Genomic DNA, 13,771 nt, shown 5'->3' with positions numbered 1-13,771 from the left:
TTGCTGAACTCTATAATGATTTTACTTATTTATTTAGGAGTCACCTGGGAAAGGTTAACACTTTAACACAACCACAAAACATCCAGAAAAGCCTAATTTTGGTCCTATTGATGGGGAATCAAAAAATACTTTAACAGAAGTAACAGTCTTAAAAAAAGGAAAATAGGAGCCTAAAGAGAGAGAACAACTAAATGTAATATGGTATCCTGGATGGAATCCTGGAACAGAAAAACTGTATTAGCTTAAAAATAAGAAACTGTGGGCCGGGCGCGGTGGCTCAAGCCTGTAATCCCAGCACTTTGGGAGGCCGAGGCGGGCGGATCAGGAGGTCAGGAGATCGAGACCATCCTGGATAACACGGTGAAACCCCGTCTCTACTAAAAATACAAAAAATCAGCCGGGCGTGGTGGCGGGCGCCTGTAGTCCCAGCTACTCGGGAGGCTGAGGCAGGAGAACAGTGGGAACCCGGGAGGCGGAGCTTGCAGTGAGCCGAGATGGAGCCACTGCACTCCAGCCTGGGCGACAGAGTGAGACTCCATCTCAAAAAAAAAAAAAACAAAAAAAACTGTGGGCCGGGCACGGTGACTCACACCTGTAATGACAGCACTTTGGGAGGCCAAGGCGGGTGGACTACTTAAGATCAGGAGTTCAAGACCAGCCTGGCATGTCTGTAATCCCAGCTACTCGGGAGGCTCAGGCAGAATTGCCTGAGCCTGGGAGGTGGAGGTTGCAGTGAGCCGAGATCACACCACTGCACTCCAGCCTGGGCAACAGAGTAAGATTCTGTCTCAAACAAACAAAAAATTAGCCAGGTGCACACCTGTAGTCCCAGCTACTTGGGAGGCTGAGGTACAATAATCGCTTGAACCTGGGAGGCAGAGGTTGCAGTGAACCAAGACTACGCCACTGCACTCCAGCCTGGGAAAAAGAGGGAGACTTTGTCTCAAAACAAAAAACAAAAAACAAAAAAACACAAAAACAAAAAACAGGACGTGGTGGTATGCCTGTTGTCCAGGCTACTTGGTTGAGCCCAGAAGATCCAGGCTGCAATAAGCTGTAATTGTATCACTGCACTCCAGCCTGAGTGATAAGAGACCCTGTCTCAAAAAGAGAGGCTGGGTGTATTACTTGAGGTCAGGAGTTTGAGACCAGCATAGCCAACATAGCGAAACCCTGTCTCTACTAAAAATTAAAAAATTAGCTGGGTATGATGGCACGTGCCTGTAATCTCAGCCTCACTCAGGAGGCTGAAGCAGGAGAAATTGGTTGAATCCAGGAGGCAGAAGTTGCAGTGAGCTGAGATTCTCCAGCCTCGGCAACAGAGCAAGACTCTGTCTCAAAAAAAAAAAAAAAAAAAAAAGAATTTCAAATTGAGAGGTTATTTGAAGTTAACGTTTTGTTCAATATAATCTTTCTTCTTACAGAGTTATTGCTCTAATCACAGAGTGATAAACACCAACTACTCTCAGTTAACAAGAGTTAACAAAATTCTCATTTTCACTTCCGTGTTATTCCAGTTTTCATTGTTGACTTTACATGCTTAGCATACAGAAAGGTGATGCTTAAGTGAACAGAGGTACAAACTTCACAGGCCTGTAAGAGCAGAAGGCAGAGTAGCAAGCTAGTTACACACTGGCATTAACCACACCAGCAACATTATTTGTGCCAGGGCACACTTTTGACCAAATACAATGGCTAAAACATAGCTCACCCATCTATAGAGAATAAAGAGCCATTTTCTTCACTAATAGTCTGAGAAATGGGTTTAGAAACAAGACAACTCTTGGGTTGTAAAAACAGCAGGGAGTCACCGTAAACATCCAGGTAAACAGTATTTACTGTTCTTGAAAAGTAAGACTTCTTAAACCAGTTCCATGGTGTCAAGGAGTGTAAGACCTCCCATTTGAAACCATATGGAAAATGATGCATTTGTGCAATTTCTGCAGTGAATGATCACACCTTCAAAAGATTTCCAATGAACGCCAAAGAGGTTAAAAATTATTGCTTCCAATTGAGCATGTTTCTCAAAATATGGCCCAAAGTCCACCTGGACATTTAGGGAAAAATGAGAGAAAACTTCCTCACTGTTTACAGCACTAAATGTGTTACTTTCCAGCATGATCCTAAGATGCTTAAGGTGGTATCCTGGCACAAGAAGATCCCCTACGTAAGTGGGGAAGAGAGAAACCATGAGCTAAGTCAATACAGTTTGGGCCAGGTGTGCTGGCTGACACCGGCAATCTCAAAACATTGGGAGGCCGAGACCAGCTATCACTTGAGTCAGGAGTTCATGAGCAGCCTGGTCAACATGGTGAAACCCCGTTTCTACTAAAAATAAACAAATTAGCTGGGCCTGGTGGTGGGCACCTGAAATCCCAGCTACTATTCAGGAGGCTGAGGCACAAGAACTGCCTGAACCCAGGAGACAGAAGTTGTGATGAGCTGAGATCACGCCACAGCACTCCAGCCTGGGTGACAGAGCGAGACTCTGTCTCAAAACAAAACAAAACACAGTTTGCTCTCTTTATAACTGTCCACATAATATGTCCTATGTGCCTGGTTCAGTGCTTCACATAGGCAGATGACTCTCGTCCCCGCCCCTTTAGGTCTTCCAGTCTCTCAAGTTTTTTTTTGGAGATGGAGTCTCACTCTGTCACCCAGGCTGGAGTGCAGTGGCATGATCTCAGCTCACTGCAACCTCTGCCTCCCGGGTTCAAGCAACTCTCCTGCCTCAGCCTCCCGAGTAGCTGGGACTACAGGCTCATGTCGCCATGCCCGGCTAATTTGTTCTTGTATTTTGGCAGAGATGTGGTTTCATCATGTTGGCCAGGCTGCCTGAGCTCAGGTAATCTGCTTGCCTTGGCCTCCCAAAGTGTTAGGATTATGGGCGTGAGCCACCATGCCTGGCCAAGAGAAAAGTTCTTAAACTTGCCATCTCATCAAGAGCCCTTAACATTATTCGTGGAAATACCCCTTTGGGATATTTTCAAAGAAAGCATTCAACCGTGGCTAAAGACAGAATACTTGGGAAGTGCCCACTCTAACTAGGAATGCTCCCTTCTTATGAGTATTTCATAAGAAAGGATGTGGTATTACCCTTTTGGAGAGGTTTTTTTTTTTTAATCTATCCTTTTGGAGATTTTTTTTTTTTTTTTTTTGAGACAGGGTCTCACTCTCAGGCTGGAGTGCAGTGGCACGAACATAGTTCACTGCAGCCTCAAACTCCTGGACTCAAGTGATCTTTCTTGCCTCAGCCTCCCAAGCAGCTAAGACTACAGGCGCATGCCACCAGTTAATTTTAAAAAATTTTTGTAGAGATAAGGTCTTGCTGTGTTGCCCAGGCTGGTCTGAACTCTTAGGCTCAAGTGATCATCTTGCCTCAGCCTCCCAAAGTGCTGGGATTACAAGTTTGAGCCACTGTCCCTAGCCTGGAAAGTGTTAACCCATAGGAACTTACTGATCACGAATGAATTCATTAAGATTACCATACGGAGAATACAAGAGTTAATACCTGAGACTTCACTTTTTGCACAGGTTACTAAATCCTGACTAGGCAAGAACAAGCTGCTAACTGCCCAAGAATCACACACCCAAGGAAGCATAAAGATATTTTCTTAGTTGCAGCAGCCTTCCTTAAAGAAAATGGGTCAAGCCTCCCAAAACCTATTGGGGAATTACTAGTATGAACACCCATTTTTGGTGATCAGTATTAAAGTGGAAAGCAAATGAATCTCAACAAAAGCCCAACAGAACAATGGTTAAAATCCTTATCCATTTCTTTCTGCAGAAATCCTATGCAGAAGCAACTATGCATTCTGATGGACATTCTGACATTATGTAGAATTTCATGTAAGTCACATTTATGGAAGGGGGATTAAAAGGGAAATATTCCTGGCCGGGCGTGGTGGCTCACACCTGTAATCCCAGTACTTTCGGAGGGTGAGGCAGGCGGATCACTCGAGGTCAGGAGTTCGAGACCAGCCTAACATGGAGAAATCCCATCTATACTAAAATTACAAAAAATTAGCTGGGTATGGAGGCGTGCGCCTGTAATCCCAGCTACTCGGGAGGCTGAGGCAGGAGAATCACTTGAACTCGGGAGGCGGAGGTTGCAGTGAGCCGAGATTGCACCATTGCACTCCAGTCTGGGCAACAAGAATGAAACTCCCTCTCAAAACAAAACAAAATAAAACTAAAACAAATGGAACAGGCAGAGGCCGGGTGCAATGGCTCACGTCTGTAATCCCAGCACTTTGGGAGACCAAGGTGGGCAGATCACTTGAGGTCAGGAGTTTGAGACCAGCCTGGCCAACATGGCAAAATCCTGTCTCTACTAAAATTTAAAAAAATTAGCTGGGCATGGTGGCACATGCCTGTAATCCCAACTACTCAGGAGGCTGAGGCAGGAGAATCACTTGAACCTGGGAGGTGGAGGTTGCAGTGAGTCAAGATCGTGCTACTGCACTCCATCCTGGGCGACAGAGCAAGACTCTGTCTCAACAACCACCAAAAAGGAACAGGTAGTAAAAAGCAGTCAGAAGCTATTCTCTACGGTTTTGCCAGCCAGCCCGTTCTAAGAACTTCCAGTTAGATAGATTTTCTGGACAGCCGACACACTAAGATTGAATATATTTTTTTTTTTCGAGACAGAGTCTCACTCTGTTGACCATGCTGTAGTGCAATGATGCAATCATAGCTCACTGCAGCCTCAACTTCCCAAGCTCAAGTGATCCTCCCACCTTAGCCTCTTGAGTATCTGGGACCACAGGTGCACACCACCACCCTTGGCTTTTTTTCTTTTTTCTTTAAGAGATGGGGTCTCACTATGTTGCCCAGTCTGGTAGTGAACTCCTGGGCTCAATTCGTCCACCCACCTTGTCCTCCCAATGACTTTTCATACCATAATTTTACCTTCTCCAACATAAATAGGTATCCTTATATTAGCTTAAGAAGTTTATAACTAAATTTGTCACAGAAATGTCACCTGTTAGAGTTACTACTCAGTTTACGAAAGATACATTTAAAGTTATCACACAAGATTTCTATACAGGAAAAACTGACCACGTGATTCCTGTTTCAACCTAGGATTTAAATCAGTTACTCTTTTCTCTGGGGATTGGCTTCAAGTCTTCTGATTATATCCAAGAAGGCTAGGATTACTCAAGTCAGTCACATCAACTGCTTGTCCATTTTCCTGATTGTTTTAAAGGAAAGACAAACATGGCTGTCCTGACTGCTATGATCAACTGGCCTACCAGCCACGAACGAGGGTGGCCTCCTTTACAGATCCCTGGAGACACTAATGACTACAATAATGCCACTTTGTAACTAGTCAAGGTTATGAAGAGTCCACATGGGGCCAGATGCAGTGGGTCACACCTGTGATTCCAGCACTTTAGGAGGCTGAGGCAGGAGGATTGCTGAGGTCAGGAGTTGGAGACCAGCCTGGGCAACGTAATGAGATTCTATCTCTACAAAGAAATGAAAAAATAAGCCATGTGTGGTGACACACACTTGTAGTCCTAGCTACTCAGGAGGCTGAGGTGGAAGGATCACTTGAATGCACAGTTCAAGGCTGCAGTGAGTTAACTGTACCACTGCAATCCAGCCTGGATAACACAGTGAGAGCCTGTCTCCAAAAAAAAAAAAAAAAAAAAAAAAAATTCCACATGAAGTTAAACTAAGATAATTCAACATTCACTTTTACCTTTAACACACATGTTTAACACTGATCAGTATCAAGCTGAATGTTCTGAGTGTCTCTGCTTTTATTCCCTGTCCAACTGGCAGGTGACAGTCATTTAATAAGGAATCAGTGACAAAATACAGGAGCAAAAGAAGAACAGCATAACGTATGTATCCTCTGTAAGATTAGTCTATTTGGCCGAGTGCAGTAGCTTACGCCTGTAATCCCAGCACTTTGGTAGGCAGCAGCAGGTGGATCACTTGAAGTCAGGAGTTTGAGACCAACCTTACCAATATGGTGAAACCCCGTTTCTACTAAAAATACAAAAATTAGCTGGCTATCGTGGCACATGCCTGTAATCCCAGCTACTCAGTAGGCTGAAGCAGGAGAATTGCTTGAACCTGGGAGGCAGAGGTGGTAGTGAGCCAAGATCACAACACTGCACTCCAGCCTGGGTGACAAGAGTGAGACTCAGTCTCAAAAAAAAAAAAAAAAAAAAAAAAAGGGTCTGTTCACTTGAAGAAAAAATCATGGATCTGAGGCTGGGCGTGGTGGCTGAGGCCTGTAATGACAGCACTTTAGGTGGGTGGCTCATGAGGTCAGGAGATCGAGACCATCCTGGCCAACATGGTGAAACCCCATGTGTACTAAAATGCAAAAAAAAATAGCTGGGCGTGGTGGCGCATGCCTGTAGTCCCGGCTACTCAGGAGGCTGAGGTAGGGGAATTGCTTGAACCCGGGAGGCAGAGGTTGCAGTGAGCCGACATCGGGCCACTGCACTCCAGCCTGGCGACAGAGCAAGACTCCATCTCAAAACAAAAAACAGAAAAAAAAACCCACATGGATTTGAATGGCGGAATGGCCTAAAACATTTCTATTTTGTATTTCAAGCAGAAGACGGCATTGCTAACAGAATAGCAGGTACTATATTCCTTAATAACTGGTGAACAAGTGCCTCTGGTGAAGAGAAAGTTGAATTAGCAGCATTGCCAGGTGATTTTTTTTTTTTTTTTGAGACAGGGTCTCTCTTTGTTGCCCAGGCTGTAGTGCAATGACCCGATGATGGCTCACTGCAGCCTCAAACGATTCTCTCACCTCAGTCCCCTGTCCCTCACCTCTGAGTAGCTGAGACTAGAGGCAACATGCCACCATACCCAGCTAATTTTTAAATTTTTTTTGTAGTGACAGGGTCTTGTCATCCTGCCCAGGCTGGTCTTGAACTCTTGGGCTCAAGCAATCCTCCCATCTCAGTCTCCTTAACTGCTGGGATTACAAGTGTGAGCCACTACACTCAGTCAGGAGGCGATCATTTCTTAAGCCAATGGTTCTCAAACTTGAACCAGAGTCAGAATCCCCTGAAGAGCTTGTTAAATGCAGACGGTTAAGCTCTACTCCCCAAGTTTCTCCTTTAATACCATTGGGAAGAGGCCTGAGATTTGTATTTCTAACAAGTTACCAGATGATGCTAATGCTAGTTCAGGGACCACACTTTGAGAACCATTGTCTAAACCACTTTTAAACCACAACTTTCAGGTGAGACCCCACTCTATAACCTGCAAAAGTCCTTCAACATGATCCAATCACTTTAAAAATGCATACTTAGATACTACCAAGATATAGCTTTTGGTCTTAGGAATCTGGCCTAAAAAACAGACCAGCATTTACAACTTAGGGGCTCCAGACCCGCAGGGTAACAGGTGCATATAATAAACCCACTTATAACCATCCCACACTGAGGTTTAGGAGTAGGCCTGAAAGCACCCAATGTGACTCTAACTTGAGTTCCTAAGATATTCTTGGAATCACAATGAACATCATCTGAACCCCAAATAACAACTATGCATCCTCTGAGTTACTTGACACCACCAACACCATTTATCAAGTTCTCTAAGGAAGACTAAAGCCTTGATACTCAAAGTATAGTCAGTGGACCAGCAACATGTGCACCACTTGGGAGTGGGTTAAAAAGCAGAATCTTCAGGTCCACCCCTCCTTACCACTCAGAATTCCTTCCCCAAGGCCTAAACATGATTCCTCAGGCATATTAACATTTGAGAAACAAGCTGAACTAAAGATGTCTTAGCACAAAAGGAAACTCTGGTACATTATCCTGAAAAGCACCTGACCAAAACATCTGTACTACTTCTACTCATGGGGGAGAAACAAAAACGCTTCGAGTTCTGAACAACAAACTACTAACATTATCCCAGAAAGCAACTGAACACTAAACTAAGAAGGATCAAAGGTTAAGGGGCCCTCTCATATGGCCAATGTCTTTTTTTGACCCTGTAAGTAAACATACACAGCTACAAGTTTCCACAGAATACACCACCTATTAAAAAAAAAAAGTCACCGGCCGGCTCACACCTGTAATCCTAGCACTTCGGGAAGCCAAAGTGGGCGGATCACCTGAGGTCGGGAGTTCGAGACCAACCTGACCAACATGGAGAAACTCTATCTCTACTGAAAATACAAAAATTAGCTGGGCGTGGTGGCACATGCCTGTAATCCCAGCTACTCAGCAGGGTGAGGCAAGAGAATAGTTTGAACCTGGGGGACGGAGGTTGCCGTGAGCCAAGATCACGCCATTGCACTCCAGCCTGGGCAACAAGAGCGAAACTCCACCTCAAAATCACCAATGAGAACAGTTTCCCTTTACTGCTTCCAGATCTAGCCCATGAACTTGAAGTGGCAGAAACATCATTAGTCTATTCATTCCAGTAGTTTGATCTCAGTATGTAGAAAAGGAAGAAGGATGGTTTGAATATTATTCCAGTTGTGGAACTAACATATTTATTATAGCGCTAGTAACATATAATCATTTCAAGCTCTCTTTAAAGGGAGAAGACTTCGTTATCCCCAAGTCCCGCATAAAATTACTAGAGTGTTGAAAAACATGAAAGTACCACCCTAACACCGCCTAAACACTATCCTAAAATTGTCATTAACTAAATCCTCTTAAGAGTAGAAAGTAAACCTATTTCCAATTAATTTGGTAGAAAAGACTTAAATCTAAGCTCCACTGTCATTAAGCTAAAAAATGCTTTTAACCAGTTCTTCAAGGCACATTTATCTAAGTATGACAGAATTCTGAGGTTGGACTGTCAAAAATGGACAATACTGAGGTTCTTAATCTTTACTGCAAAGAAACATAAGTCCTACCCTAAGAAAGAGAAATTATCTTCCTAAAAATGACTTAAGCATAAAGATAGAAACATACACAAAGATGAAATATACTTTTTTTTTTTTTTTTGAGACGGAGTCTCGCTCTGTCCCCCAGGCTGGAGGGCGGTGGCGGATCTCAGCTCACTGCAAGCTCTGCCTCCTGGGTTCACGCCATTCTCCTGCCTCAGCCTCCTGAGTAGCTGGGACTACAGGCGCCCACTACTGCGCCCGGCTAATTTTTTGCATTTTTAGTAGATACAGGGTTTCACTGTGGTCTCGATCTCCTGACCTTGTGATCCGCCCGCCTCGGCCTCCCAAAGTGCTAAGATTACAGGCATGAGCCACCGCGCCTGGCCGAAATATACATGTTAACCTCTGATCAGTGTGTGAAAGTGATTCAAAAGCCTCTCTGCCTGGACTCTACCAGTAGACAACCGGTTAGAACTTTAGTTCAAAAAGTACTGGAAAGGCTGGGTGCGGTGGCTCACCCCTATGATCCCAGTACTATGGGAGGCCGAGGCAGGTGGATCACCTGAGGTCAGGAGTTCCAGACCAAACTGACCAATATGGAGAAACCTCGTCTCTACTAAAAATACAAAATTAGCCGGGCGTGGTGGTACATGCCTGTAATCCCAGCTACTCGGGAGGCTGAGGCAGGAGAATCGGTTGAACCTGGGAGGCAGAGGTTGCAGTGAGCCGAGATCGCACCATTGCACTCCAGTCTGAGCAGCAGGAGCGAAATTCCATCTCAATAGTAATAATAATAATAATAATAATAAAGTACTGGAAGGGGCCGGGCTCGGTGGCTCACACCTATAATCACAGCACTTTGGGAGGCCGAGGTGGGTGATCACCTGAGCTCAGGAGTTTGACACCAGCAACACAGTAAAACCATCCCTACTAAAAATAAAAAATAAAAAAAATAGGCCAGGCACAGTGGCTCACATCTGTAATTCCAGCATTTTGGGGGGCTGAGGCAGTTGGATCACCTGAGGTCAGGAGTTCAAGACCAGCCCAGCCAACATGGCAAAAACCCATCTCCACTAAAAATACAAAAATTAGCTGGGCGTGGTGGCGCATGCCTGTAATCCCAGCTACTTGGGAGGCTGAGGCAGCAGAATCACTTGAACCCCAGAGGCGGAGGTTGCAGTAAGCTGAGATAGCACCACTGCACTCCAGCCTGGGTGACAAGAATGAAACTCTGTCTCAAAAATAAATAAATAAAAAAAAATACAAAAACAAAATTAGCTAGGTGTGGCAGCGTGCGCCTGTAGTCCCAGCTACTTGGGAGGCTGAGGCAGGAGAATCACTTGAACCAGGGAGGCAGAGGTTGCAGTGAGCCAAGATCACGCCACTACACTCCAGTCTGGGCGACAGAGCAAGACTACGGCTCAAAAAAAACAAAACAAAACAAAAAGTACTGGAAGGGGGCTGGGCACAGTGGCTTACACCTGTAATCCCAGCACTTTGGGAGGCCAGTGCAGGTGAATCACTTGAGGTCAGGATTTTGAGATGAGCCTGGCCAACATGGCGAGATCCCGTCTCTATTAAAACTACAAAAATTAGCTGGGCATGGTGGCGCATGCCTGTAGTCCCAGCTACTCGGGAGGGTGAGGCAGGAGAATCGCTTGAACCCAGGAGGGGGAGGTTGTGGTGATCCAAGATTGTGCCACTGCACTCCAGCCTGGGCAACAAGAGCAAAAACTCTGTCTGAAAAAATAAAAACAAAAATAAAAAAATAAGTACTGGAAGATTTCCATTTCACTTCATTTGATGGCTTTTCTCCATTAAGAATTCACCTGTCACCATTTCAGGAAACGAATCTAAGTTGTGAAACACTACTCTAAACACTCTCGGGTTTGAAAGAAATATATTTGGGAAGACATATTTGGGAAGACCAAATCTGAATGTGGAAAAAGTTTTCTATCAGCTCACATGCTGTCATGCCAAAACAGACCATCCTAAGACAGCAATCAACCAAGAACGCTTTACACCTGAAAACATTTCTCTTTCAGCAGTTTTCTTCAGTGCTGAAAATGAATATTAATCTGACAGCATTTGATACTTTATCAAGTAGGTAAGAGTAGTGCACCAGTACATAAACAAGGCCTGGCTTTAAAGCATTAACCAGTCAGTATTCCAGGAAGCCAGGGACAATTAGCCATGTTAGAGCCATGACTGAGGCCTGGCACAGTGGCTCACCCCTGTAATCCCAACACTTTGGGAGGCCAAGGTGGGCGGATTGCTTGAGCCCAGGAGTTTGTCTGGGAAACATGGCGAATTCCCATCTCCATAAAAAATACAAAAACTGGCCGAGCGTAGTGGTGTACGCCTGTGGTCCCAGCTACTCAGGAGACTTGAGACGGGAGCATGGCTTGAGCCCGGGAGGTCCAGGCTGCAGTGAGCCATGATCGCACCACTGCACTCCAGCCTGGGCGACAGAATGAGGCCCTGTCGCGTGCAAAATAAATAAATTAATTAATAAAATAAAAAATTTTTTTACAAAGTCCATACTAAGGATATATGGATGTGGGCCCAATTAGGATATAACCGTTCTTGTCGTCAATGTCCCAACTGCTTCAACACTGTTAAGCAAGTTTTATGGGAACGAGCCTGATACATTTTAGGGACCGAGAAATGAATTTACAATTCGAGTCCTGTCAGCCTCTTCAGAAACATTCAGTAGCCAACAAGACATGTACTGAAGCAAGATCTTTAATAAATATGACTTCCTCTCTCTCCCAAAAGCAGTTATCTGGACAAGCAGTTTAAACATCTCCAGTTTTCAGCTAGGGGAAATATGACTGAAGCCTTACTTTTTTGAGTCCATATCCAATTTGTAATAGAAAGTAAAAAAATAGGATTGAAAAATCCAGTTACCCCACCAAGCACACTCAAGAGCATTCCTATGGGGAATTTGCCTCTTAAGGAAACATCAATACAGAGGACACTAATTTTGTGGCGCATCCTAGAGCTTTAATCCTCAGAGTACAGTATGTAAATCAATAACATAGCAATTACATAGCTGTTACAGAACTTACAAAGTATACGGATCTGCAATTTTAAAAAAATCTAAGCCTACATTCCCTTCACCTAAAAACCTCTCAAAGCAAATTCCAGCTTAAACTCTGGGTATCTGCACTTGCAGAAAAATGTTCAAAGTAATGCTCTACTAAATTTAGTTAATATTTAGTCCATGTAGTGAGTCAGAGGGAGATTACCACTTAATAGGAATTAAATGGTTATACAATGTTACTAACTTCCCCACCTAAAAAGAAACACTATTTCATTAGTGGCAAACCCTACTTTTGTATAGCGATGGGGGCACTTGGAGGCAGGTGGCTTCTTCAGGTCAAGGAAAGCATCTCCATTTTCTGTTTCACCCACACTTCTCCTATCCATGGCTCCTTGGTCTACAATGCTCTGCACCTGGAAGATAAATCGGCACAAAATTGTCACCGAGAACAGTAAGTTTTCAGAAATCTTGGCTGTTTCTTCAGAGGCTGAAACGTTTTAACCTCTTAAAACAGCTCGTGTTAAAAATAAGTCCCCATCCCAAAATTATGCTATAAATTAGAACTCGGAGATAGAATCGTTGGTACTCAGTTATCTCTCCTAGTATTCTAAGCATCAACATGGTAAAAAGCAGAAGGTGCCCAACTCAAGGTATATAACCTTTAAGCAGCTTTAATACAAAGAGAAACCAAGATTAGGAGCTGCCACCCAGGGGGATCTTTCAAGACTGGTGGGGAAGTTTCCCGGACTGGGGGCAGGCAGAAGACTGGTTGGGCTGGGAACCCGCGAAGTCTGTTGTAAAGTGCCTGTCACTTGCCAATGGACGGCGCCAGCTGCCCCTTGTTATCCGGGGATCAGGGACTGGGGACGGGGCCCGAGCGCCCCTCGCCCGGCCAGCCGCACCTGTGGCCATGTCAGGGGCGCCGATGGCAAGGAAAGAGCGAGCACCGGCTTCAGCTCCGAAACTTGGCTTCCCCGGACCGCGACCCCAACCCGCAGCCCCTCACGCAGGCCCGGGCCCAGCGGCCTCCTTCGGAGGAAGGGCGGGGACGGTACTCACTGAGGGGCGGCCGGCCGCAGGGAGCAGGGAGGCCGAATCTCCCGGCCCGGGCGCTTCGAGCTGGAGCTGGCGCAGGCCCGTAGCCGTCCTCCCCGGCCCGGCGGCTCGGTCCCCCCCCAGCCAGCCCGCCGGCTACCCGCCGGCCGCCTTGCGGGCCTCGCGCTCCTGCTCACCCTCTGCGGGCGCCCCGGCGCCCGCGCTCACGCACGCGACCCCGGGAGCAATGCGCCCGCGCCCCTTCTACATCCGCGAGCACCGGCGCGCGGTGCCCCGGACCCAGCCGCCACCGCCGCCGGCCCTTACTCGGTGCCTCCGCCGCTCGGCGGCCCTTTGCTTCGGCCGCCGCTCCCCTCCCAGCCGCCCGCGCTGGTCCCAGCACCGCTCCCCGCAGCCTTCGCTCTCGCGCCCCCACCCCGACCCGCTCGGGCTGTCTCTCTTCAGCCGCCGTAACTGCAGCCCGGCCCTCCGCCCCTCCTCTTCGGCCCCCTCCCCCTTAATAACTCCCTCCACGCACCCGGGCCCGGCGCCGCCTTCCCCGCCGCGCGCCCGGATGTGAGGTGGCTGCAGCGGTGCCGGGCGGAAAAGAAGCATCGCCGCACGCCCCCCGGACGCCAGCCCCTGCGCGGGCCGGGCGGTGGGGAGGCGGTGGTGGCGAGGAGGAGGCCGCGGCGGGGACAGCAGAAGCCCGCTCCCGTGCGCGCAGGCGGTCGCCGTGGGCAGCCCCGAGGCCGCCGCCACCGCGTTCCCACGCGCACTGCGGGGCAGAGCGGGCGGCACTTGGGACCGGAGACTCGCGGCACGACACTCTCCCGGGGAGGCGGCGGCGAGATGGGCCTGGGCTGGCG

General features: G+C 46.9%; 1 protein-coding gene across 8 annotated transcripts in view; it reads right to left on the bottom strand.

Annotated features, from left to right (window-relative positions):
• The window catches only part of EIF4ENIF1 (eukaryotic translation initiation factor 4E nuclear import factor 1), a 55,975-nt gene extending 42,518 nt beyond the window's left edge, over nt 1-13,457 (bottom strand). For 3 of the 8 annotated variants that reach the window (XM_038007587.2, XM_038007588.2, XM_007975508.3), the window contains exons 1-2: nt 13,230-13,375; nt 12,158-12,280 (exon numbers count right to left, since the gene is read on the bottom strand). In XM_038007587.2, the coding sequence (XP_037863515.1) occupies nt 12,158-12,253 (96 nt within the window). In that variant the 5' untranslated portion in view covers nt 12,254-12,280; nt 13,230-13,375. Of the gene's footprint in view, nt 1-12,157; nt 12,281-12,769; nt 12,793-12,926; nt 13,210-13,229; nt 13,380-13,440 lie in introns of those variants that run through there. The other 5 variants (XM_007975509.3, XM_007975513.3, XM_007975511.3 and 2 more) reach the window with 4 other exon arrangements.
• Between the last annotated feature and the right edge of the window lie 314 nt (nt 13,458-13,771).

This window comes from Chlorocebus sabaeus, chromosome 19 (genome assembly GCF_047675955.1).
Source record: "Chlorocebus sabaeus isolate Y175 chromosome 19, mChlSab1.0.hap1, whole genome shotgun sequence".
In the NCBI taxonomy this organism is placed as follows: domain Eukaryota; kingdom Metazoa; phylum Chordata; class Mammalia; order Primates; family Cercopithecidae; genus Chlorocebus; species Chlorocebus sabaeus.
This window is presented reverse-complemented; position numbering and strand designations above follow the sequence as displayed.